The sequence below is a fragment of the Vanellus vanellus genome, assembly GCF_965231255.1.
Source record: "Vanellus vanellus genome assembly, chromosome: 1".
Lineage (NCBI taxonomy): Eukaryota > Metazoa > Chordata > Aves > Charadriiformes > Charadriidae > Vanellus > Vanellus vanellus.
The window spans coordinates 155,946,519-155,974,503 of NC_138905.1; the positions used below are offsets into that span (position 1 = coordinate 155,946,519).

General features: G+C 37.8%; 1 protein-coding gene across 2 annotated transcripts in view; it reads right to left on the bottom strand.

Annotated features, from left to right (window-relative positions):
- ARHGEF7 (Rho guanine nucleotide exchange factor 7) overlaps positions 1-27,985 on the bottom strand; it is a gene marked incomplete at its 5' end in the record, with an annotated part of 64,460 nt that overhangs the window by 8,992 nt on the left and 27,483 nt on the right. The window contains 10 exons of one of the 2 annotated variants that reach the window (XM_082498824.1): positions 4,641-4,817; positions 7,892-7,981; positions 10,930-11,023; positions 12,952-13,176; positions 13,847-13,986; positions 15,343-15,421; positions 19,624-19,710; positions 21,585-21,731; positions 22,657-22,716; positions 23,645-23,783. In XM_082498824.1, coding sequence (XP_082354950.1) covers positions 4,641-4,817; positions 7,892-7,981; positions 10,930-11,023; positions 12,952-13,176; positions 13,847-13,986; positions 15,343-15,421; positions 19,624-19,710; positions 21,585-21,731; positions 22,657-22,716; positions 23,645-23,783 — 1,238 coding nt within the window. The remainder of the gene's footprint in view (positions 1-4,640; positions 4,818-7,891; positions 7,982-10,929; positions 11,024-12,951; positions 13,177-13,846; positions 13,987-15,342; positions 15,422-19,623; positions 19,711-21,584; positions 21,732-22,656; positions 22,717-23,644; positions 23,784-27,985) is intronic. The other variant, XM_082498825.1, reaches the window with a different exon arrangement.

Sequence of the window (27,985 nt, forward strand, 5' to 3'; positions counted from 1 at the left end):
GTTCCTTCCTCCAGCTGGCCATGTGGAGAAGGCTCAAGCTAGGTATTTCCACAGTGATACTCTACAAAGAGTTTGTCTTCTTCCAGCAACTATGAGGGTCCCAATTTAAGCTATGGAAGTTAGACTTATGATGATGGTGGTTAATTCTAAAAAAATGCACAGCATTATTTGAGACCATCAGTAATGATTCTGTTGTGTAGCTTTTCAGTATTGCTATTTTCTTTACTTTTTTGTACCTTTATTGTGATTAGAAGTGAACAAGGCACAATAAAGGTCAAAAATTAGAAACAGTACATGTGAATATACAATTCTCTTTTCTCCCAACTTTACTAGACTCTATAAGCTAAGAAGCTATTCAATATTGTTTGCTTGAGTTTACAAGACTGACTTGCCACTGAAAAACAAGTTAAGGCATATGCAACTGTTTAGATCTACCATTGGCCATCAGTACGTACAGATGCGTAAGCTTCCTGGAGGAGCAAATGTTAGACAAAAAAATAAGAATTACTTGTAATTTAAAACATCCAGTGTTTCATTGCATTCAAGATTTTAAAGTGGATGAGCAGACCTGCCAAATTAACCTTCTCTTTTCTCAATGATTTTTTTTTATGAAGTCCTAATATGAAGAATCCCCCCTAAAAGGTGCTCCCAGATTCTGTGTGCGTTGAGATTAAAGCATTGGGGGGAAAAAAATAATATATCCTTCATGCTACAGATATGCCAAAGTCAAGAGGAAGCCCTTTAATATCTTCTACAGATAACAACAAATCAGAATCCAAACATCAGGCCAAACTTCAGTTCACTGTATAAAAAACACTTTTTTTTTTTTTGCAAATTCTTGGGAGTGACAAAAAAGGTTTTGGCATGAAGTGTTTTGGCTTTTTTTTTTTAAACTAATAGTGATACACAAATAGGAAAAATACCTCACATGACTCAGATGACAGATCTATACAGTAAAACATTTTGATGAGTACAGTGCAAATAATTAAAGCGGACTGAAACACATACAACTCCATGTGTTAGTCATTTAAGAACAGAAAGAAGAGTTTGAAAGACAGATACACCATCTGAAGTGGGATATTTCTAAGACAACATTTGGAAAGAGCTATCCCACTAAACTTTCTACATTTCACTAACCAATACAAAACCATCCAACCAGAGGACTGTGGGGCTAAAACTAGAGTTGCTACAAAAAAATGTGATGACCTTTTAATAGAAGTAGGTGATGACTTCGTTTTTTCTGATGTAAACATTTTAGTATGTATATTAGGTTATCATTTTATTTAAATTCACTCAAATATGAGCATATTTTACGTAGAAAGACTTGCAATAACTCGTGTTTTAAAGAGAAAAATGTTGTATTAAATCTTGAAAATATGTAAGGTTATAGAAACAAATATATTCATAAACAGGACCTGCAAAAGTAGGTTTTAGATTGCTCCAATAATTCAGCCCGTGTTATTACTGAGAATATACCAATTCAAAAAATGAAAAGGAAGAAAATAAAATCGATTAAGGGGAGAGGGAGGCAACAGAAAAACATTCGATCAATGGCAACATCTCTGAATAGTTATTTTAAAAAGAGGAGGATACAGAAGGATACATACTTCACATTACACTGCATTTCCTGTAGTTGCCAACTACATTTAACGCAGATTACACACTTATGTCAAAAAAAGCTCTTTCACTTCAGCATTTGATTCCTCAAGGGAAGAAGGGAGGGAGAAAAAGGAGGCATGGGGAGAAGAGGAAGTTAAGTTACAAGTTATGCTGTCCTTTCCCCCTATGTAATAATTAAATATTAAAGTCACAGTCTAGCAAATGCAAAATTTATTTCAACTGTACATAACAGATGTCCTTTTTATATAAAACAAAACACTTAATTGATATATGCAACCACAAACAATATGCATACTGTACAGTACAATGCAACATTCAGATATACATCCATTTTGTATTTTCAAAAGGCAGTCACCTACTAAAGATGGCTTCTCCCATTCACAAATGAAGTGCACAATATATATTATTTTTTTCTATGTTTTACGTCACTATATACACATTACTGTGTTTTGGCAAGATTATGCAAAACACCCAATTAATATTGGTTGGTTTCAATTTATGGCAAATACTAATTTATGGAAACACTGCATAAGCCATGTGAAGAGGGGCTGACAATGGCTTGGACCTACCTTCTAATTCAGATTCTCCATCCTTCCAGTGTATTTGTAACTATAGACATATATTTTACAGAATTGCATAAACATAAGGTACTATTATTACCATGACTAAAGTTCCACAAAAATAGAAACACTGAACCTTTGGACTGAATACCACCATTTCCACATTTGCCCTTTTTTTTTTTTTTAAGCATGTTGCATTAATACTCCTGATCAGTTCACAATAGCTTATGGCCTGTAACACTGAAGACATGGAGTGATTGTAAATGTGCGGTGATGTTACTATGAGAGATCCTAATTATGCTAATAGTCAATGACTTAAATGCTACAATAATTAATGGTGGTAAACTGTCAAAGCTTTGGTGCATAGTAATTCAATAAAATCTTCGGATCTGGATAACAAAACATTCTGTGTGATAAGGAAAGTTCAAGTGCAACGACTGTATTTCAAACTCATATTTACACTATAAAACATAAAACAGACATAAAGGAATTATCATTTATCCAATGCAGAAAACATTATTCAACTAGAACGCCACAGCTTAAGAAACAGGAGGGGAAAAAAAAAAAATCCATACTTTCCATACATGTAAAAAAACCCAAAATCTGACTGAAAGGAAGAGGGGAGTGAAGAGGGTTACAAATGCGCTGTGGAATGGTATGGAGCACACGTACTTATCTCATTTCTCTAAGCAACATTCCTCCACTTTGAAAAAGTTCAACATACACAAGTTCCTGGTCATTATGTTAATATAGGACTAGTAGTAAAATGTACCCCTGAAAACCCTCCTTGGTAAGCACTGCTGCTTTTGTTAGTCACATTTTTGAATGCCAACAACAGTGAGCAAGGATAAAGCAGGTGATCAAACAAAACTGAATGCAAATCTGCAGATGTGAACTGCTCTGAAATAGCTTCTCCACGCTGACCACCTTCTGCAATCATGCATGTCTAGCACCTACTAACTTTCTGATCGTGTAATCTGCAGAAAGGTATTGAGTATCTTTTAAACAGTGTGATCAAGTTCCCAGGCGGCAGTTAATTGCATCATCATTATTCTGAACTTGTTCATAGAGTAGTACCTGAACACTGGATAACATGCCTACTTGAAAAAGGGTAAGGGAATTGCATCGGGGGACCCTGGTGAAAATAAGAACTGTTTCTGTCCTATTATCGCATGCTCTTTTCCCTAATGCTAATGAAGATTTAGAAAACAAGTGATTTTTGTTTCAATGCCAATTACATTTATCCACAAGACAGAACACACGCACTTCACCCCAGCAGTGCCCCAGGTGCAGGTTCGAGACCTTCAGCTGTGCACAGCGTGTCACAGTTCTCTGAAAAGCCAACACGACTGTAAGTGAAGAGCTGCTGCTGAAAACAAACCTGCTTGTGAGAGAATTTACAACACACAATAAAAATCTGTCACGGACATGCTCCAAACAGTACAACCCAAAAGCCAAGCATTCTATTATCCAGAACTTCAAACAAGCCAATGTGATCACAGTTGTACCTAGAGTTTCAGATGCTGAACACTCGAGCCTCCATCAGGGGAACCATTTTCATCACGTCTTTTCATCACAAGAAGAATGGTCAATTGAGAGTTGACAGCTGTGTATTTTAACAGGCAAGTAAACATCTAGACCCTGCCTTCTGCCACACTACTGCATACAGTAAAGTGACAGTATGACCACAGGTAACATGAGATTATCAAAACACTGCGTGTAATGAGCATGGACTGCTGGGTTTTCATGACAACTGCCAGACTCGGAGCAGGGAGAGCAGTGCAGTCCTCTATATAAACATTTAAGCAATGAGGAAAAGACAGCAGTATAAAACCAGAAATTTTTATGGATTAGCAAATGCTCTTCCAAACAAATGGGCCAGATATGTGAATAACGGAATGATTTCACAGCTCTTGTACTGCTTATTTTTAAGCTGCATTTTTGTTATTCTACCAGCTTTGTATTTTGTTAGTAATATGCAGAAAATCCAACCACTATCGCTAAGGTATTTCCATATTGCTGGCACTCGGCTCACAAACCAGTATTGTTTCGGTACAAAATACAAAAACGTGCTGTATCCAAAATTAAAAAAAGAAAATAAGAAAGGATCTGTTGCTACACTGACAAAGTCAAAAGAAAAAAAAAAAAAAAGACCATTCAGAGCTCCAAATTAACATTTGTCAGTTAAAAAAAAACCTCAAGAAGTATCATCCTTAACAGGATATACACTTTTTAGAATGAATTATTTGTACGTGTATTGAATTGGCAATAGAGCCTTCCACCAGGTATAATTGAAGTTTCAGAAGCTCCCTCAGAAGTTGTTAAAATATCACATTAAAGAGACAAGGAACAGCAAGAAAACATCTAAGAAAAGCAGGCTGTGATACAACAAGCATTTGTTAAGAAAAAGCTCAGAAGTGCATTAGTTCTGGTGAGAGATATATGAGCAACAGCTCTTACGAGATGTAGACCCCATTCTGTAACTATGGGCTGTCCATATACTGTCATAGTCAGAGTCTTCTGAGAGGTCTGAAGGCTCCAAACGAGAAAGACTACTGCGACGACCCAAGGAGTCTAGACTTGATTGGTCATCATCAGCCAAGACGTGATTATGCATCAGGTCAGTGCCTTGCCATGCTAAGGATGTATAGGTGAAATGAAATGGTGGATGTGGATAGGCAGAGGTGGGATGAGGAGGAGAACGTAAGGAATAGCCACAACCAAACACATGAAATAAAAGCAAAAAGGTGATGGGAAGAGAAGGAAAAGAGAAAATATTGTTAAAAAAGCACCAAAGATTTTTTTTATTTTTTTTATTTTTAATTTGTTTGGGGTTTAGGTATAAATTACACTCAGCATGTAATAACGTTTGAACTGTTACAGTACAATTTTTGAAGCGGTTTTTAAGATTGAAAGCAGCCTTGGTTGAGAATTTTGAATAACCAAAACCTTGTTTGAGAGTAGATTTGGTTTTGGAAGAGGAAGTTAGTTTCTTTTGAAGTATAGAGTCAGTTCTAACCTGGGGGGGTATCTGATTGGGGACAGAGCAATAAACACAATAAGCCAGCATGATCCAGCGCTGATGTGAAAAGCAACAGCTCCTTCCCCACCACACATCTGTACCTCCATCCTTTCCCTCCCTTGCAATGACACACTCATTTGTACGGCTGCTTGGTGAACCAGGTCAGGGAAGAGTTTCAAATGAAAGTTAAAGATTATTTTTCAAGCAGGTAATTTCCCCACCAGCTCACAACACAGCCACAGAAGTGGTTGTGTCACCACTGTAAAGAGGAAAACGCAGGGGAAAAAGCAAAGGTTCTCATGCAGAGCAGGGCTGCTGACTTCCTACATCAGCAGCAACATCTCGCACCCACTCACAGGGACTGCCAAACTACAGCTTTTCTGTGCCTGTACCCCTTGTTATTTATTTAACCACGTAGTAAGTTAACTCACAGAAAAACAGGGCCGAGAGACTAACAATATCTGAGGACTGAAAGAGGATTGAAACCGTGTAAGTGGCCACTCTATGACCCACCATACACAAGATATTGCAAACAATTTTAAGCCTCCATTTGGAGCAGAAACATGAAATAAACTGAGTATATAAGAAGCAGGAGAAAGTGAAATTCTGATCTTCTATTTGCATCTGTCTCCCCAAATTAAACCCCGTATCTTCCCCACCCAAACAACAGAAAAAAGTTGCTCTGCTACCTCTAACACCACTCCCTGCCAGTTTCCACTGGTGTCACAGCTCTGCTGAACTGACATTGCCAAAAGCAGCACCCCTTGGGCTTTGGATTAAGGTGCAGGTAGGAGAATTGCCACATGAGTGCTGTGAGGGACAGGCAGAATATTAACACAGAGGTAAGAAAGGAATCTGTAAAAAAGGGCGTACTTCACGGATGACAGACAACTCTCTCATTCTGTTCTTCTACACTGACTACTGCTCCCACAGATGCAATTCCAACATGATTGTTTTTTTCCCCATTTCCACTTCCAGTCTACAAATGGATCTCCTGAAACTTAAAAGTCTTAGATGACAACACTATTCTTTCCAAACAAAGTAGCCGTGTGCTTAAACAATAAAAAAATTGTTTCTTGCTGCAATTAAGAGCAAATAAAAGCTGCTGATTTCTGATGTATGCAATGATACTCACAGCACTATGTATATTTCTTAAATATACATAGAAAGGAAAAAAAATAGGCAAAAAAGCAAAAAAAGATCATATCCATTTTATATATGCACACACACTACTGTGCAAGTGCAAATGTTTCCCAAACCATTTCTTGTCACATTGTCCTTGGAAATAATCAAAAGGTCACAGTCGAGACATTTAAGCAACCATCTCAGTTTTGTTTGGAACAACAGTATATCTTCAAAATTTTGAACACGTTCATTTCCTTTTATTCAATTAAGCACACTACTGTAATAACTGTAGGGCTATAAAATAGATTAGTATTAATAAAAAATTATGTAATAGTAGTTAATTTTATCACTTTGGAGACCTATAGTTCATCAAGACAAAAATTAAAATTAAGGTTTTCACTGTTACTTCAAGAGTTTCTACAGTCTCATAGAAGGGCCATATTCCCATTTAAAAGTATGTATGAATACAAAGTAGTTGCATTTTTTCAAGGTGATACTAGGAAGTGAACACATATTAGGAAAATCCATGAAGTAAATTTGCAACTGCATTTTGAGACTTCTCAACTGTCAGCATAAAGTGCTTTTGCTTGGAAGCAAAACAGGCACAGAGCGCTGTGGGTAGCCGTAACAATGATTAATACTGCAAATTTAAACAGCTTTAGTGGACAAGGAGTAAGTTATAATGTCCACTCTTCTATTTCCTGACAACAGCAAAACCAGTCAAGTACTTCAGGATCATTATACTGTGTTCCAAGGATCCCTGAATTAAATCGGTATTCAACAGTGCAAAAACTGCAAATCGGAACAAACGCAACAGCATTTTCTCCTTCCTTGTGTAAATGGAACACATGCTGGTGGACTCCCCTGCTTTGCGCAATGTTTTACTTACAATACAGAGGAACTCCACATGGCAACCTCGATTTGGATTAAATGAAGTAGGACCCCAGAGGCACGTTACAGGTTTTCAATAAGCTAGGTATTGATCTGAGAAACTAAAAATGGCTTTAAGCAACACACAGATCTGAGAACAATTTCTCCAGAAATTATGACATGGGATTAAAATTTGTAATTAATACTAAAAACAACCAGTGGCAATAAAAGTAATTTTATAGGTCTAGGTTACTTTTCCATAGCGGAAGTCTTTGTTGAGCAGAACAAGACAAAAATAGACTCCTCCAAAATTGTGACAACTTCTTTATTCCTCCTCACTACTTACCAGCTTCTTCAAATTTACCAAAAGGCATACTGATCAACTGTCATACTCAGTTCAGACACCTCTCATTCATTAGTGAAGGTTTTGTGCAATTTTAAACCATGACAAGTAGTCACTTTTGGGTTTAGTGGTTGTTTGGGTTTTTTTGTTTTATTTAAAATAATGAAAGAATTATAGTCTTTAATCGTGGTCCTTGGTGTCCAATACTTAAACACTGATATTAAAGCTAGAAACAAGTAATTTCTTCCAGGTCCAGCTTGCTACTTGCAAAGGCCTGAGAACATACGCCTGTCTTTTTTGCAAACTATCTAATTGTGTTTTAGTTAGCCATTTTGGAACTTTCTAACTTACTTGAATTTAGTGTTTGACGTGTTTTGGCACTTGTGCAATATGCTTCAATGACTTTAAGAATTTGAGCATCCTCTTCTAAAGCAGCCGTACCTAGAATTAATGGGAAAAAAATAGAATTTTAAACACGGTTATGTTTCTTAATACAGAAAAGCCTTTGTAAATCACTACATTTCAGTTGAAACCAAAGTTCAGCCTAATCAAGCCTTTAAAATTCTCTTAATCATCTCATTTAAAAAAGAAAAAAAAAAATCAAACTTCAATGAGCAAAAGTAACAGTTTAAAAAGAAAAAATACTAATTGGAAATGCGTGGGGAAAAAAAAACAAGTCAGAGTAATTACCCACACATTCAAGAAATTTTCTGAGCATCTGAAGTTGCACAGAATATGTTTTGAAGTGCAGTCACACTGGTTCCCAAGCAAACAGCCATTAAATTGAAAAAACTGTACACTCCAGTCACTATATACATATTATTTCATTATTTAATCAAAGAAATCAAGGAACAGAATATTAATTCACAAAAAAAATAATCTTTAAAGTGTTTGGATTTTGTGTATGTATCAGATTTACCAAGGGGTAAGAACACACAATTGAAAATTAAACTCAGAATTAACAGCATAATAAATAGGCCAGTACAATTTCAGTTCAGCATCCAGTAGGAAAGATTTCACAGATATACCCACATGATAGCTACAAGTGGAGTAATTAAGCTTCTCAGACTCTAAAGTAGAAACAGCACTACTGAAAAAAATCTAACTGTTCAAGCTTAACATGGCAAAATTTTCCTAAAGGTAGAGCTCCACAACAAATCATCTCCTTGGGGAATTCAGTAAAAATGCTATCAAGTTGTTCACTTGCAACAGAGTGAAATTCCAATCAAACTGAAATATAGCGGCAGCTCTACCATTAGTTTAGATGGACCCAGGAGTCTATGTGTCAGGAAAGACAATTTGTTGTTTTAAAAAGCATTTTTCCTGTTTTCCTCTTTGAAGAAGAAACTACACTTGAAAATTTTCTGCTGTGTGAATGTGAACTGCCTTCAACATCAAAACATAGTATTCTCTGTCAGCCAATGCACCCTGTTAGTTTTTGCGATTTATTATCACTAGAACAAAGCCAACTGTCCAAACATTTGTCAGTGTCAGCTGACAAGCTAACTGTTGAAGAAATTAGCTTGACCTGATATAGTTTCCCCACAGTACGAGAGACATAGGTATTCCAAGGTACAGGTTATTTCTCTTTCAAGGCAAGAGAAGTAATTGGATTTTGTTGTGGTTAGAATGCAGCACCATATTATTACAGTAGCAGAAAAAATATTTCACTTCTGAAACGATTATTCTGGGGGCACTCAGTTGAAATACCTTACTTATTTCAGTTTGTTTGTTCTAATACTAATTTGACATAGCAGTTCTCAGAACAGCCCATAAATCCCTGGGATTCCAGAGAACAGAAGTAATAAAACCCAAACCTATCTATCAATGAGCTTTAATTTCAACAGAAGTTCCTCAGTGGAACACTTTTACAGCTCCACAAGTAGGAAAACGTTGAAGAAACCCTAACTTATAGCAGCAGCTTCTAATTACTGACATGGGGGGGTGGGGGGGTGGTGGTGAATACCAAGAATCAGTAAGTATCTGTAATCTGTAAGTAACACTGACTGAAAGCCACCAAAAGTCCCTTTCATTAAAAGTTATATCCTACATACAAAATACTGAAAGGTGTTAATTTAATCAGGAGTAAAACAACGTATCTGCCAACTACAGACCCCCTGCTTCTCCAAAAAAAAAGAACTCTCACCTCCTCTCACTAAGTGTTTCTTAGTAATTCCTAAATCTGCAAGTTGACAGCTTTACCTCTGTCATTACAACTACTGAATCTCCATCCTTCAGCATCTGAAATTATACTGTATAGCAATATTTTCATTTTTCCTAAACAGATACCTTCCTGTAAGGACAAAACATCCTGAACTAAAACATCTACTTGTGCATCCATGAACACAAGATCATTCTATTCACTACCTTAACCCTTGCCATATGAAATTCACAGCACACTCAGAAGGACCTCCACCTTAGATAAACCAACAGAGCCCCAAGGAAAAGCTTTCTCTCTCCAACTGTACGTGAACCAGTGAGAGACAGTGTTCACAGTAACACACTTCAAGCCTTGAATGCTCAAGACACAGTCTCCATCTTAAAACGCCCATGAGCAAAGGACAAAGAGAAGCAAAAGTTGCTGTAGAAGAATCTGGCCTTCAGCTTAAATATGCTTGCTTTTATTGATAACAAGTAACTGGATTATTCACAGAAATTTCTAAGGAAGAATTAGAGTGACCCCAACAACTAAGTGAATATTGTGTTTGCTTAATAACATTTATGTTCCCTCCACCCCAAATTATCCCAACATCCAGATTTTGACCCTTCTGTTTTTCTATATAGTCATCAAACTCTTGGTTCAGTGCTGTTCTTCAGACTTCAAGCAGTCTAAAGCTCTGCAATTTATTCAAAGACACTAGCAAATGACCTTATTTCTAAGAGATTAGAGCAGACTGTTGGATCTTAAGAAGAGTGACTGTGGAAGCAACTAGTCTTCAAACCATACCCAACTTTCCATCACCCAGCTCAGCAGAAGCTCCTACCGTGGTCAATTTAAGAACATAGCTACTAAGTATTCTGCAAGAGTGGGACAGTATCTTCAAATGTTGTTTACAGTACTAAAAGCCAGGTTTACCTTACTGACCTTTACATGGCTCTATAGTCAACCTCACTTCCCTCTGTAGCAAACAGATATCAATAGGCACTTCACAAGCATATATCAACTGTAGTCAATAGTAAGGCTCTAGAAAGCAACTAATCCTATTGTGACATAAGCACCTAAAATGAATAAACCAAACCATCGTCCGGAGATGCCTACCCTCTCTCCCCCGACAGGAGAGAGGAAACCAGATGACTTGCTTACACTGTACAGCTACCTTTCACAGAATTTAAACTGTTGTTAATCCCAGCCTTTGCATTACGCAGACATTTGTTCACATCTCTCTTACTTTTTCTCAGTGCAAACTCTTCATCTGATGGCTTCCGTTCTGGCTTGCGTTTGGGAAGCAGCTTTTTCATGGTTTTAGGGCTTTTACTGAGATCCTGTGAGGGGAAAATAAAAATAAAAATAAAAAGGCTTAGAGCTTCTCTACAATATTTCAAAGTTTAGCTTCGAAGATGCATACAGGAGTTACTAACTAAAAATCTTTTAACAGCACCAAAATTCAGTCTACTAATATTTTTTGGCACATCAGATTTGCCTGAACTGGCTGATTTACTCTCTACCCTTCCTCCAACTATACACAAAGTCAGATATTTTGTCTGTCCTATTAACAGAAATATACAGAAAAGCTGCTGCAAAAACATGCAGGCTGTTTGGGAGCTAGAGCTAAGGGAAGAGGCAGGCATAGATTAACACAGTTTTTTTTCCTTAATTTTTGAAGGGACAACCCATTTCACTTGTCTACTTAGAAGCAGGTAAAAAAAGGACCTAACAAGGAAGCTTGACAGGTAGGATACTCTTTAAAGCCAGAATTTGTATATGTGTAGGTCTGTTCTTACAAAGCTCTACAGAAAAAAAAAAGATACAGCAACAAATACAGCATTTCTGCTCAAAACATGGTCATGCTAATTTACAGGAACAATGCTAGGTTACAGGAACAAAAGGAATATACTGGTCTACCCCTTACCTTAAGGATACAAGACATCCTCTATAAATACAGAACAAGAAAGTAAAAAGGTGAATGAGCAGGACGGACCGAAGAAGATGAATATAGGTTTTGAACATCATTGTACACTAAACACTGTAATGATGATTGAAATTTTTACCACATTGGAGAATTTAGTTCATGAAAACATGAAAGGAATTTAACTTAAATTACAAAATGAGCATATAGTACAGCCAAACAGAAGAACCTGTTGTAGCAACTAAGCCTAAATACTAACCTTCCAATTGCAGATCAACTATTAGTTTTTCCCTGTTGTTTAGGGGATGTACAAAAGAAAAGGGGGGGGGGGGGGGGGGGGGAGGGGAGAAGAGGTCACACACACAGCCACCACACAAAAGAAAGACAGCCAGGCCACACCAGGGCACAGTGTTTAGGCTACAGTTTCTAAGAAACTGCAATCTATGTGTCTGCAAAATAAATTTTTTCTGCCAACATCTCATGCTTGCAGAATCAAATGTTCTTATGCATAATTGCATGATTCTTTCTGGTCCCTGTTGCTTCATGCTAGATTAGCGTCATAGGAACTCATGACGAAGATACTGAAACAGGCGATATCACCAAGCCACAGAGCATCCAGTATTCTCCTTCTTACATACATGCAGACTTCCAACACAAATCTAACATTTTCTTACTATTTTAAAAGACACACAAAATGTAGTGGCAGGACCAAATTAACCCACCGCTACCACTTTTCTGTGGTTAAAAACACCACATTTTATTTCTCTCGGAACAGATTCCTGATTCGTATCATATGCCAATTAAAACCTACAGCAGCATCTTAAAATCAAAGCTTTTTTTTTTTTGCGAATAGTAACATTGGCCATCAGATTCTTTTGAGTACAAAAAGATTACACATATTTTGACAGCTACCATTACCTAGTAACAGTGGTAAAATACTGAGGAACCACAAGTCAATTATACCTTGCAGTGTGCTTAGCAAATAACTTACTTTGCAAGAAGCCTGGATGATCAACTTAACAAAGGAACTGCTAGTTTTAAAAATAAATAAATAAATTCTTATTTATTAACTGGATAAAGCGTACAAAGAAGTGGAAGCACTTGGAGGAGGTGGTGGAAGCCTATCCTAACGAGCCTTAGTATTTTCTCAGCTGCCAAGACTAAATCCCTGTTTGAAATAAACAGCATGCACTAGTCCGTTACCATTAATTCCGCATTGGCTGTTAAATCACATTTATATAAAAGCATGCACCAAACTGTAAAATGGTAGTGTGTAAAAAAGAAAGTTAAACTTCCCATTGTAGACCCGCTACACAGTAATTTTTCTTGGCTGCTGCATCTCACCTCTTTATAACAAAGAGCTGCTGAAGGCCGTAATGGAGGCGCAGGTCGCAAGCAGCTCAGACTCCAAGGCTTGGGGGTTTTTGGAGGTTCCAGAGGTCCCCAGTTTATCGTGGTATGTGGAGTCCCATGATGTGACGGATGAGGGAGAGTGTGATATGCAGGAGTCAGTGGTATTGGCTTGCTGTCTGAATGCTTGCTGGAGGGTGTTACTGGATGGGAAGGAAGCTGTCAAAGACACAGAGGTGATGGGAAGGGAAAGAAGGCATATTATCATAATAAAGACATACTATCACCAAGGATTGGTGAAATAATCTCATTCACTATCTATTACCTCTGTTTATTACAGCTAACCTTTGAAAATTTTGACACTGAGTTATTATTTGGAAAAATGAAGCTTAAGAAATTTTTATCGTCTACCACAGAGTACTCACTAAAAGAACAGCTACGAGCAGCCCTGCTCCCACTTCTGTCACCACTGAGGGTGGAACTAAATTTAGATTCATTCATATCCAACAACTCAAATGCAGTACCGAAAAGAAGGTACTTCAGGAAATTGTTTCTACACAGCCTGTCAAGTATATCAGCAATTAAAACCTACTGTTCTATGTATACTTAAAAGATGATGAGGTATTACTTGGTCAAAATAGAAAAAAGTAATGATAATGAAATTTCTTTTACCCCATTAAACTATTACACCAAGATCTAAGCATGTTATTCTTTGTTCACACACTTAAAAACAGAATGATCTTTTGACCCATTAAACTCCAGTCATAACGTTCAGTTCTCATTACTAGTGACTAAAAAAAAAAAAATGTTTTACATGGTGGTATATTTGCCAGATAACCTAATTCTGCATACACTGCTCATTTACTTCAATCCAGAAGCTACTTCTTACTGTGTGAGATGGCACAGAGTGAGGTTTAATAGTGGGATTCCCAACAGTTGTGACTTTGGTTTGCTTCTGCAGATGATCCACCCATTCATGCAAATCTTGCTGGTTGTTACAAGACACTAGTATCCTTTCAATCATATTTCCTAGGTGATAGAACACAGAAGATGTAGGAAACCACAGAAAAACAACTTAGTCAATCTGACATGATCATAAAGACATCAATTTCCTAAAATATTATATCCCCTAAGTACTAAGCAAAAATTTTAACCTGTATTTTCAGTAAAACAGCATCTCACTTTTCCAGGTTGTGAGATATTTCTTCCACATATTTGTTCCTGTGCCAAGCACAGTTCTACCTTTTTTTCCCACCTGTAATAATTAACGATAAGAAATAGATGTAGGAGACAGGCTTATCTAGTAGCCTTACGCTTCTCCATCTTCCCCAGGAAAGCCAGCATATAGCCTAAAATGTCATTCCTGAGTCTGTAAGCTACAACATAGCAAAAGTTATAAAATACAGTTTACTGATCTTCTCTCTGAAAAAGGCATAAAGTTGGTCTGAATCTAATATTAAAGCTGAGGCAAAAGTCACTTGGGAAATGAGCGGGAAGATTAACCAAAGATTACTTTAATTCCTTCAGTTAACTCCATTTTAACCTGTCACACTCCTCATCTGAGGTCAGCTTCATAACTATTATCTCAGAAGAACATGCACCATCAACTGCTTTCTCCCTCTGCTTCATAGCACTGACGTGTGATACTACCTGCCACTTGAGAGGGTCAAAATTACTTTACTTAAATGCAACCAGATTGGCGGCAGAATTAATCCAGGAAATGAATGAAGGTATAAAGCTCCACCATGTGGATCCTGCTCCCACTGTCATGCTGAAACAAGTAATTTAACGCACTGAAATTACCCAAGGTAAGCACAACGGCAATCATCATTAGCAAAGACGCTAAAGGTCTCTCAAGAACGAGGTGGACCATTTCTAGAAGAAAGGTCTTGCTTAAAGGTCTTCCAGAGCCTCTGGAATTTCTCTTCTTCCAGTGAGTAGCACACCTGGAACTGCTTCATTATAAAGGACTTCCTCCAAGGCTACTGCCTCCATTCATTAAAATACTGAATTTGTGGATGAATCTCATGCAAACACAGTTTGTTAACAGCTTAAGACAAAAAGTGAAAAGCAGCTTTTAAATGAGGCTCTGGGTAGCTGCCTTACAAAATTTGTATAATCACAGGATGGATGAGGCTGGAAGGGACCTCTGTAGGTCATCCATCCCTGACCTGCTGAAGCAGAGATACCTACAGGTGGTTGCCCAGAACCATGGCCAGACAGCTTTTGAGTATCTCCAAGGATGGAGATACTCCAGGCAACCTGCGCCAGTGCTTGGTCACCCTCACAACAAAAAAGTTTTTCCTTCTGTTCAGATACAGCATTTTATGTTTGAAATAACATATCATGGAGTAAGTGGTAAATAAAAATATTTATGGCCAATACCTGATATTTCAAATGCATTTTTATGGTTTTCACTGTCTTCTAGCTTTGTGATAGTCATTCCTGTTGTTGGCAGTTTTCCCTAAAAAAAAAAATAAAAAAAAAAATGCAGTAACATTGAAGTTAAATCTGAAACACATACAGAAACATTACCAAGTAAAGAATATATAAACTTCAAGCTCTGAACAAAGACATACACAGTGAACTGGCAGACACACACACACTGATGGGTTTGAAAAACATTTAAAAAACCAGACAAACACATCATATTGGAAATTTTTAATATGCCCAACTTCTGCAAATGACACCTGTGACTTAAATGAGTCCATTTCATACCTGTGCAGGCTATGAAATCCATACAAATAAAATAGTGGTCATTCATCAGAGCCTCTTGAAACAGAGACCTTCAGGGTCATCCAATATGACATAACTAGAGGCAACAGAGGGTGACTCATCTTTAAGCACGTTGGCAACCTGGCTGATTAGCTCTCAAAATAAGGTTTGTGGTACAAGTAAATTTAGAAAGGAAGATTTCACTAAACAAATGCATCAATCATTTACTGAAGATTTATGTGTCTAATAACCCCACTATTAAATTCACTCACAGAAATATTTGGGGAAAGAAAACAAAAGCAGTAAAAACACCTTTAAATTTGTAATGGTTCAGAACATCATAATTGTTTTGCAGAAGATAACCTCTCATTTTAAACCCAGTCAAGCTGAAAAAAAAAAAAGTAGTCAGTTTAGGATAACTTTTTGACCCTTTAGAAACACAGAAGAATAAATAAGACTGAATATTGTCAGGATGAAAGGACTTACCAAAAATACAACTTTAATGAAAGTTCTTTAAGATAGATCCTATATTCTCCTGCACAGAAACTCTATTCAGCACATGATGGCAAAAGTGCAAATACTATGTACTGTGGAACTTTGGCTCCAATGGAGGGAAAAACAACCCACAATTTTTTTTTTTTTTCCTTTTTCTTTCCTAATGACTGCAGAATGGACAAAGGTTTCTTAGAAGCTTGGAAACTAGAAATCATTTGGTATTCTGTATGCACAGGGCATGCTCAAGTCCAAGATGCCAAAGAGAAAGGAAGAGTTTTCTTGCAACAGCTTTCCTTTCACTGAAGGAAAAACATGGTGGCATCATGCACTACAAAGCAGCCTAAAATTCTCTCTTCTGTTTTTCTGTGTTTGCTGGTTCAAGAATCACGCAGCATACAGCCACACTTAGAGAGGTGCAAGAACGGCTGACATCGGTGAAAAGGGAATACAAGGATACACCAGACAAAAGACTGGTGACAGAGAACAAAGAACACCTGAGCCACACAGAGAGAAAAAGTACGAAGTCAGCAAAACACAGAAAATGGAACTCATGAATTATTTACATTCCAACAAAACTGCAAAGCCATCCTGTAAAGTATGGTTTGTCTGCCCCTTGTGACTTCAGTTCCTGCCAGACGAACCTGATCTCCTTCTATGACAAGATTACCAGAATATTGGACGAGGGAAAGGCTGTTGATATTGTACATCTGGACTTTCAAAAATTATTCAATACTGTCCCCCATACAATTCTCATGGAAAAACTGGCTTCGCACGGCCTGGATGAGCATACGATCTGCTGGATCAAGCACTGGCTAACTGGAAGGTCCCAAAGAGTGGTGCTCAATGGATTTAAATCCAGCTGGCGGCCGGTCACAAGTGGTGTGCCTCAGGGCTCAGTGTTGGGACCATTTCTGTTCAACGTCTTTATCGATGATCTTGATAAGGACATAGGGTGTATCATCAGCAAGTTTGCAGATGACACCAAGTTAAGCAGGAGTGTTGATTCCCAGGAGGATAGGGAAACTCTACAGAGAGACTTAGATAGATTGGATCATTGGGCCAACATCAATGGTATGAGTTTCAACAAGGGCAAGTGCCAGGTTCTGCACTTGGGCCACAATAACAATAAACCCATGCAGCGCTACAGGCTTGGGGAAGTGTGGCTGGAAAGCTGCCTGGCAGAAAGAGACCTGGGGGTTCTAATTGACAAGCGGCTGAATATGAGCCAGCAGTGTGCCCAGGTGGCCAAGAAAGCTAATGGCATCCTGGCTTGTATTAGAAATAGCGTGGCCAGCAGAAGTAGGGAGGTGATTGTGCCCCTGTACTCAGCACTGGTGAGGCCACACCTCAAGTATTGTGTCCAGTTTTGGGCACCTCAATACAAGAGAGATATCAAGGTGCTGGAGTGAGTGCAGAGGAGGGCAATGAAGCTGGTGAAGGGCCTAGCAAACAAATCATATGAAGAGTGGCTGAAGGAGCTGGGACTGTTTAGTTTGAGGAGAAGGCTGAGGGGAGACCTCATCACTCTCTACAACTATTTGAAAGGACACTGTAGAGAGGTTGGTGCTGGTCTCTTCTCACAGGTAATTAATGACAGAACAAGAGGGAATGGCTTCAAGCTCCAACAGGGTAGATTTAGACTGAACATTAGGAAAGAATTTTTCACAGAAAGTGTGGTCGGGCATTGGAATAGACTGCCGAGGGAGGTGGTTGAGTCACCATCCCTGGATGTGTTTAAGAGACGTTTAGATGTGGTGTTGGGGGATATGGTGTAGGGGAGAACTTTGTAGAGTAGGGTAGATGGTTGGACTCGATGATCCCAAGGGTCTCTTCCAACCTAGACAATTCTATGATTCTATATTTGAGAATTTCTCAGTGTTGGGAAAATCATATGAGAGATTATAAGGAAATAAAGAGTTCTGCATTCAACACAGGGTTGGGCAACAAACATTAAGTTGGGCTGTGGCAATACTGAGCAGAAGCTGAAGACAAATGCATAGAAAATTGCCTATTTACTGAACAATGCTATGCACCTGGCAGACGAGGTGAGAGAGGAGAAAACAACTTGATGTACAAAGGGAAAGTAAAATCAAGCCTGACAGATTCATTGTTTATTCCACATTGTTTGTTAACACACTATATTTCCAGTCAGTTGCATTTGTAACCAGTACACAAGAATTTTTCTTCAACCAGAAATTCCGGATATGCCACTTGAGATACAAAGGTCACCTGCCCTTTCGAATATCTTTTTTCCGTCCATATTAGGATAAAGCACTGGCCAAAAATTCTGACGAGCAGCACAACACAAAGAGAAACTTGACGTGCATTTGAACCACCTAATGCAACACAGTCTCAGACAAATGCAAGTACTACCACAGCAGGGAAGATATGAATTCAAAAAAGAATTTTGGAATTCAATTGCTCTGAAAAAAAAAGTCACAATCAAAATTGGTCCTGTTTTACCACAAACCAGGACATTGTGTGACTGGATGTAGCCAATCCCGTAGGAACCCCGAATGACTGTGCTCCAGCATTCCCTCACAGAAGATGAATCACTGGTCAGGAAAAGGAACAAACTGCTCGAGAGCCTGATTTACCGAACCACATACAGCAGGTAAAATCTCAGGCTTCTTTTAGAACTTCTGGTGTTTTAATGTGGTGTTTGTAAATGACAGTATTCAGCCAGGAAACTTGCTTGAGACCTCAAAGACCATTTCTACCAGCAGCAAGTCATGGATTTCTGAAGTAAAACACTTGGTGCTAAAGACCTGAAGGCCACGTTGTATGCATTTCAGGGGTTGTTACACTGGGCTGGGGCCATGGACTGAATGCCAGTCCATGTACTTGATCTGCTTCAGTAGTTGCAGCAGATTAAGTGCACTTTTGGAGCATGCCTTCCAGCTCAGCTTCATCCAGAGGGAATCCAGTCTGTGAGTCCTAAGACTACTTCTACATCATGACTCAAAAATCACTAAACAGGGAAAACTAGAAGATTAATTTCAAAAGTGCTCTGCTCATTCAAAGATAAAACGCTACTGTAGACACAGCTAAAGAAACAGAGGCAAGCTTAGGAGTGCTGTGTAGTTTTGGTAAGACTTGAGCAGCAGTCAGAAGAGCACTAACAAACCTATACATCAGGTACATAGGAAAAAAAAAAAAAAATCATTTTCCTATGTAGATCTAAAAAGCTACCAATACTTCCTCTCATTAGCTACTACTAACAAGGTGAAAAAAACCCTTGCTGATAGTAACCACTAAAAAAAAAAAAAAGTCATACCCAGGCTTCTAGCCCAGAATTTTATAACACAGATGACCCGTTCTTATTGCAGAAACTACCTTTTATCTTTATAAATGCAGAATTTTAACAATCCTTCCAAGTTTTCTATGAAATACTATTTAGAAAAAAAAAAGCACCCCTCAGCACATTTATACACGTATGTACATGTATTACTTTACCTGATAGATAAACCCACTCATTCTCGGGCTGGCAGACAACATCAGCAAAATGTTAGGGAAGAGAAGAAGATACCTTTCATTCTTTTCCTTATCAAAAAAAAGAAAATGAAAAAGTAAATATAACACCACAAGCCCTCTAGCCCCTTTTTCTGTTTTTTATTATTAAAAACTACCATCAATGTTACAACTCCATAATTACTCCACAAATATTTGCTCCTGGCAAAATTAACTCTCCATTAGAATTAAGAAAGAAAAAAGCACGAATTATTTAATTTTTTATTTGAAAAGTGCTACTAACACCAGCCAATACTTCTTCCTGGAGAGTACAGCCTAATATTTTAAAACAAATTTTACCGTCTGGGTGAAATACTGGCCTTGTTTAAGATGGTAACAACTGTTTTGCTGATTGCAGCAAAGCCAAAATTACACATGGGATCTACTTCTTAATATACTTTAGATGGATGCTGTTATGGTCATGTTAAGACCATGGTCTCTCAAATTGGAGAGATTGGATTTTTTAATGATGTTGGATTATGCCCCAAAGTAGAAAAAGAATATAAAAGAAAAGTAAAAATGCTTATATTTGCAACAAAACCACTCATTACTTTCTTTTGGGTTTTATTTGCTGGTTTCACTTATGAAGTTGTCCATTGTGTTTTTGTTTCGGGAGTATTTTTATGGAAAGAGGAAAATGTTTACTCTTAAATCTACCGCTATAGACAAACAACACAGAGAATCATTAAGGTATGTTTTAATTTTAATAACAAATATATCCATTGACAAAGACACCATCCCAGTGTCAAGCACCTTTGCAAAACAATCCAAGTCCTTCCCAAGTTTTAATGTTTCCATCTGTTTTTCAGTAAACATTTACAAATGTCTATATCATTTAAAAAAGATAGAAACAAAACCAATTGCTTTTGCACAAATTAAGCTTTTCTGTATCTAGTCAAAAAGCTGTAACGCTATGCATAAACTTCTAAAAGTCCATTACATTTGACATTTTAGCTCATGATAAGAGTGGAGGGTGGTGTGGTGTTTTGTTTTTAAAACTACAAGAAGAGACCTGACTGCAGAAGATGCACTATCAGCTCTACTGAATCTTACTGATTTATTTTAATGCCTAACAAAGTATCTGACAAAAATATCAGGTGACCAATTTTTTAAATATTCAGTTGCATAAAATGCATTCTTCTTTCCTCATATTTATGGACATCTTTGTTCTAAGGGAGGAAACTGACTGAATGAGGTTGCAATTCAAAAGCCCCCACCAGGTTCAAAGCTTCGTTGATTTTATGGGAACAACTGACAGTGAAAACATGTCAGTAACCTGTGTAACATTTCCTTTCTGTTAGGACTTGCTTCTAAGATTATTTTAACAATATTTCTGGTAGGACAACCTTTTCTTTGTGTGTTTTGTTTGTCTGGTTTGTTTTTAAAAAGATCACCCCAGACTTTGCAGTGTCACCTTCAACTTTCTAATGTCTCCTCTTATTCTATTTCTCCAAAACCATTTGGTTCTCAAGTTTGTAAATTTCAAAATTTACTACTTGAGCAAAGTGCCCAAAACAGCGAGAAAAAAGTGTGCCTCAAACACCTTACAATACATAACCTGAAAGCTTTTCTTATTTAAAACATGCCGTAACAACTGCTATGCAAAATGATCCTGCAACATGGGAAAACCTGTTTATTATGCACTTTGAAAATAATCCTGCAAAATCATCTTACAATGTTTGTAACTGCTATATTTGGTTATGTTTCAGCAAGTTTTACACGAGACCACCCATCATCAAGGAAATTTATTTCATGTTTTGTAATAAAAGCCTTAAATCAGTAGAAAAAGATTTCAGTTTTGATTAGTATCTCTGCAGCATTCTGCTTATTTCTGCTGCATATTGATTACAATTAATTTTATTCAAAATTGAAAGAAAGACCGACAGTAAAGATGAGAAGGACATTACCTCACTTCCAGCACACTGAATCATGACCTGGGACATGTAAATCACATTGCCAAGTGTTTTAATATCCTCTCCCTCCCAACAACGGATAGCTTCTGTCAGTATTTGTAGTTCAAGTTCTTTCCGTTTCCGTACTTCTTGACATTGGGCCTAACAAAGATAGGGAAAAATACCATTTCTGTCAACTCTATCAAAATTGTAGCAGGTTAAGGGTAGAAATACCACTAAAGTTGTATTTACTGTTGTGCCTGGAATACACAGAAGACAGCACCTAACTTGAAGCATTTTCATATAAAAGATTATTACCAGTATTTCTTCTAAAGCTAGTTTTGCTAACTTCACTATTACTTTTCCTTTCAATACATTGACTTCAATTACTGTTCCAAATTCATAGTCGTAGTCCTGTTTCTGAAATTTCTCCTCCCTTTACATTTTAAATTTTTGTACTTCCAACAAAAAATGGCTAGGCTTAGCAGAAAAGACTAACACAGCTGTCACGAATACAACAAAGCATCTTCCTTCAGTAAAAAAAAGCCACGCTGTGCGAACTATGAGTGCGTACAACCTTGTGCTCCTATTTTTATTAAATGTCTCCAGCCTGCTCTACTAGCTGTACTCCCACTGATCTCACTTTAATTTTTCTCAAAAAGAATTGTTTCCTCTCATTAGTAAAGCACCCAACAGAATGGGATCCCCAAACCTCTTCTGAACAAAGACAACACTAAATTTCTGCTTTAAAAAAATAAAAAATGCCAGGTTACCACCAGCACACACTCCTAACAGGAAACACAAAGTGTTCTTCAGGACACTTGTCACTAGGAGAAAGGGAGACGAGGGCAGACCACGAGGTAGAGAATGCTTGCGTGGTTCGTGCATGAATAGCCTATTTGCTATAACTCCCCAGCAAATTACCATCCTTAGGCTCTGTCCACAAACAGCATCAATTTCCAGGCTTTAAAAAATTTCTTATATGAACGTTTACAAAAAAGCTTCACTTTTTTAAAGCAATACAGGGGGGTGAAATTAGAAAACACTCTTAAAAAATAGATACTTTATTTTAAGTAATCAGTCTTACAGAAAGATTTTTGAAGGCAGTCATGGATTTTTGAATATCTGGGCGATCCGGATGATAATCCTAAAAACAATAGAGAAAACATACAAAAACTTTAGTTCTAGTAAAACTAGTAAATATTTACAGAGGCTTAATTAAAAACAAATAAACAGTTCTGTAAAATAGAAGTTGTAGAGCTATCTGCTCTCTTTTCACAGCCTTTTTACTCTTATATCAAACACTGGTGGCTTGTAGTAAAAATCAAGAGTCATTTATAACATTCCTACTTATGCTTAAAATAGAGCCAAGGAAGTTTTACAAGACCTAGGGGACAACAGATTTTGAAATCATAAGAAGAAAGTGTTTATTTTAAAAAGTTTTATTTGGCACATTAGCTTTGTTGAAAACTAGATTCCTTATAGACTAGTATGTTCGAATGTCACTGACTGACTGACAAATCAAATTGTGTGACAAGACAAAGACCCATACACCTTCTATTTCTCTGCCTCCTTCACACTCAAAAAAAATCTAACCTATAAAATGCAAAGGTGGAAACTGTAGCTCTTCAAACACCTTCCCATATTGGAAAGATCATTTTTGGACAATGCTCAGTAGAAGTCAAAGGGACTATTTTGGTGATGTGTTCCTAACATCATCTTGTTAGGAACGTGCTGAGGTCCTAAGATGAGAAGCAGCACTCCTTCTACAAGATAAAGTAGCCTCAAGTAGTATGCAGGAGACACATTCAATGTCAAGTCAACCAAAGTCCCTGCAAGAACAAGACTGTTCTAGAAGTGAAGATTAGCTTCTCAGGCTAGATTTACTTTAAAAGTTTAGCTCTTACGGGAAGTTTTACTGCACTCTGTTTTAAACCATTGCAGCCCATATTTTAGAAGGCTGACGGAAGAGCAAACAAATGTAATTTTGGGTCCCATCATGTTTGACATGTACCTTTAAAATAATTGTTGTCAAATCATCATTAAGCTGGAACATAAATGCTGATAAGATATACCTCCATGTGCCTTTCAAGTTCTTTGAGTAACGTGGGGTATTTATCCAGACGCATAAAAGGTTTGCTGAGGCCTGTGGTCAGTACAAGGATCCCAGGGCTGTTGGCACCTTTCATCTCCATGAATTCTCCTAGCTCCTCACTGTGTACACAAGATATTGAAGCAAAGTAAGATCAAATTACCAAGACAATTAAAATTACATTGGATTCTTCACTTCAGTCTTTCATCTGCAATGAATTCTGCCAATAAAACAAGAGGCCAAATGAATCAACAAGTAATTCAAGTATGACTTCAGTGCTGCAATCAGTTTCTGCATTAAATAAAATACAGGAATATTGACATTTGCAGATCTGGGATCCATCCCGGGAACAACAGACACAGGACCAAACCCACTGTTCTAGGCAACTGATAGTCAAAGACAGTTCTTAAATGCTACCCCATCCGAGCAACAATTACAGGATAAAGCCATTTGCGCTATATTTTATTACCCAGCTCTTTATTCTAGTAAAAAGACATCTGACCTTAGAGCTGGTTTACCCAGGTAATGCCCAAGCATGAGTCAAATGGCTTCATATTTAACAAAGCATCAATATTTTTAAGGTGTCAGGCACTAATGGGAAGACACAGAATGTTTCAAAACCTTTTTTCCTCCCACGATTACATGTTTAATGACCTCATCTCACATATCAAAGGTGTTACTGAAAAATGACCAACTAACCAACAGCCATACCAATGTTAGACCATAGTAGAAATAATTACTGTGCAATCAATTCTCCAATGCGTTACGGTTTCACTGAGGGTGTACTTACACAATGCACTTGTTTTGACAGCAAAGCTGCTGTAAGAAATCCATGCTCTTCAAGTATCATGAACTGCTACTTCCCCTATCCAGATGCTTTTTCATATTTGAATCGTTTCCAAGAACTGTCCCCTCAACATTTTACATTAGCTCAGTTAAAAAAGCAGCACATCCTGGGAATTTCAGCTCACTCTGCTATCAAGGAAACTTAAAATAGCTACATCTTCTGCTTCCTGATGAAGCAGAGGTTTCAGAGGGCTATGGTGGAAGACAAGCTTTTCAAAAGTTTAAGTGACCAGGAACAAAATGAACCCTCTCCACGGGAAAAGAAAGATATGGCAGCACCTAAGCTGATTTCCAGGCTTTGGAAAACACAAGTTGCAGAATAACAAGGGATTCTGAAGACAAAATCTAAATAATGGAAATTCAGAAAGCTGTTTATTAAAAAGATAACATCTCACATTCAAGCTGTGTCAGTCTAGATATCTGCAGATAGGGTTGCTCATGTTTTGAGTCCTTGTTATAGTAAATTAATTAGTTCTCAAAAAACCCACAACAAAAACCACTATTCTCATGTGACAGTCATAAATTCTACACTAAGATATCCTGAAAGTCCTTACTTTCTACTGATTAATAACATTATGCCCCCATAAATCAGAATTACTAGTTAAATTTTTTTTCCCTTCCTGGTTATTGGCATAATCTCATTTTTCAAAGGAATCCTTAACCAGCTATCAGAGTCAGTACTGTTAGAAAGTGTAGAAACAGTGTCAAAGAGCAATAAAGGAGGAACACTTGTATATTATGGCAACACTAACAAAAAGGGAAGGGCAAGGATCTCCAAACCTAGGGCATAGTGTTTCCATGCAGAAGTGAAAGCAAATCATGACATGCTCCATTTCCCTAGGAAAAAAAACACTGATAGGATATATGCATGCTCAAATTATCAGTGAGTCAGGCTATATAAAAGCATTACATAGATTAAGACAAAACAGACCTCCCTACCTCCCCCAAGACACACACACACTTCTTCCCATTCAGAACAAGTGACACTTTGCTTATTAATGTCATTTCTCGAAATAGATTAAGAGAGCAGAGCAAGAACATTGGATGGGATGGTCATAATTCATAAATGCTTTACCCTTATCCCAGACAGATCTCCTCATGCCTGGTAAAGCTTCCTAAAGTTCCCAGAAGAGAAGGTATTTCTCTACACACTTTACTCCAGTGTTTACTTGTCTTCAGATTAATTAATTGGTATTTACTTAGACTACCTTCCTTAAACACATCCAGCACCCGTTCAGGTTTTCATAACTGTACACAACCTCTTTTAGAGCGCTTCACCCCCATTCTAACCAGGCCCAGGCACTCCTCAGTGAATGTATGCGTGCCGTTTCTGCTGTACTCAACCACAGCGTCGAGAAAGCGGGTGAGGGGGATTTCCTAGCACCTGTGTCGCATTGTAAAGATGCAAAGAGAGGGGCTGGGCACCCTTGAGAGTGCCCACACCTCCACCAGGCAGAAGTTGCTACATCCCTCTCAAGCGAAATGTGAAAGTGGTTTTAAATTTCAATTCATTGTGTATGTGATGCTGATCATGTGTAAGTTACTGCCTTTTGCTTCATGCATCAATTCTCCCGGTAAGCGCTCCCACACACATCAGCAAAGTTTAAAAGTACCCATGGTACTTAGATATCATCTTCAAGTAAACATTTAAATTCATTCTTTGCCATTTGTTTGTTTCAGCCAGAGGCACAGCCCCTGCTGCCTAACTTTATCAACTATTCCCTTTACACATCAACTGTTCCTCTTCCCCATTTCAGGCAGCTCAACCCATACGCATGTCTAAGCGGCTTCTCTTTTCTCCCCAACATACCAGTATACTCTACAGTATGTGCCAATTGCAAATACCATAGGCCATTCAATTGTCCTGAACAGCACTGATTTTTGCCTTTATATTGCAAAGATGCAGAAAGCCTCATTCCTAATTACTTTGACCATCTCCACGCTGCTGGGCACAGACAAATGCATTATATAAATGGTATTTGCTGAGCTACCCATCAACACAATGCTTCTTTTTTTTCTCCACCCCCCCCCCCCTTTTTTTATTTATTTAATGCCTCTACAGTAGGAGGAACATTGGTTACCATTTCACCCACATTCACATTTCTAATTTTCATTATCACTGTTCCATTTCTTCACGACTTCAGCATTATGAAACAGATGTGGGAGAAAACAGGAAAAAACTCACTGTAGCCTGAATTAAAATCGACTGCTTGGAAACCTGAAATAAAAAACTGATATTATCTTGTTTTTGCTGTCTACTCTGCAATACCGTTAGCTACAGACACTCTGGTTATGCAACGCTGCAGCAGTTTCCAGCCCATTCACTGCTCTTCGACACAGGATACTTGGTTGTTTATCACCTCCTTTTTACTTAATCGCAGTATAGGAACCTACAGAGCAAGTTTAAACCTAAGCTCACTTGAAATGTACACAAAGTCCTGAAAAACACGCTTAGCAATGGCATCATCAGGAAGCCTTTTACAGGGAGCAGTGTTAACAGGTGTAATTAAAACTGAATGACGTAGTTTTCCTCCCAACATTCCCAAGAGCACAGTTTTCTTTCATACACTTCTGTGCTTCCTTCTGACAAGTTTTGACATGTCAGGTCATTCAAATTCTAGTATGAACACATACACGTTCTTTTAATATAATAGTACCCCAAATTTTGTCTCAGCAGTTCCCATCACGCAGACCCGGTTAGCAGTCTACTCATGCTAAACCAACCTGCTACCTCTGCAGCTTCGTGGACATAAAATATCTGGCAAAATAAGCTTTGAGCTAAAGTAACGCCCACAGTGAGTGTCTCATTTATTCACAAAGGACAAATACTATACAGAAAATAATGGAAAGGTTTACTTTTCATTAAAGTATGGGTGGGTTAAAATACTGTTTGAATACGACAACGGTTTACAACTCTCTTTTTATTAATGGCAGCTTAAAAGTCGGCATCTTTAGCTTAAGAGAGCAGCTGCTTTGCCAAAGACAATGGCTCTTTCATGTCACAATTTCAATTAATGCCTGCAAGTACCATGCTCCTAGGCAGTATATGCTAAATAAAACCCTGACTCACAGCTACGCAACACGTTTTTCAAAAAGGTATCATTTAGCTGAACAGGAAAAACTTTTGAACAGTGAAATCATCAACTTAGTCACACCTGCCTAAATAAGCAGCTTTTCAGAAAGAGGCAGCTGAGATTTGAATTTACTACTTGCGTCATTTTACAGAATAAAATGCAGAAAAGCATACAAAAGTACTATGCTTCATTTATCCTGAAATCCTGAACTGAAGAGTCCTCCCTACTCCAGACTAGAGTTAGTTCACAGCTTGAGATATTTTAAGGGTCACAATGAAAAGTGTCTTTAAACCCTATTAATATATTCAAATCTTTCTTAGTACAGCTGCCTCAAAAGCTACAAATCAGACTTTGGGGAAGGAAGAAAACAAGTTCAGATGTGCCTACAATAACCGGGGGGGGGG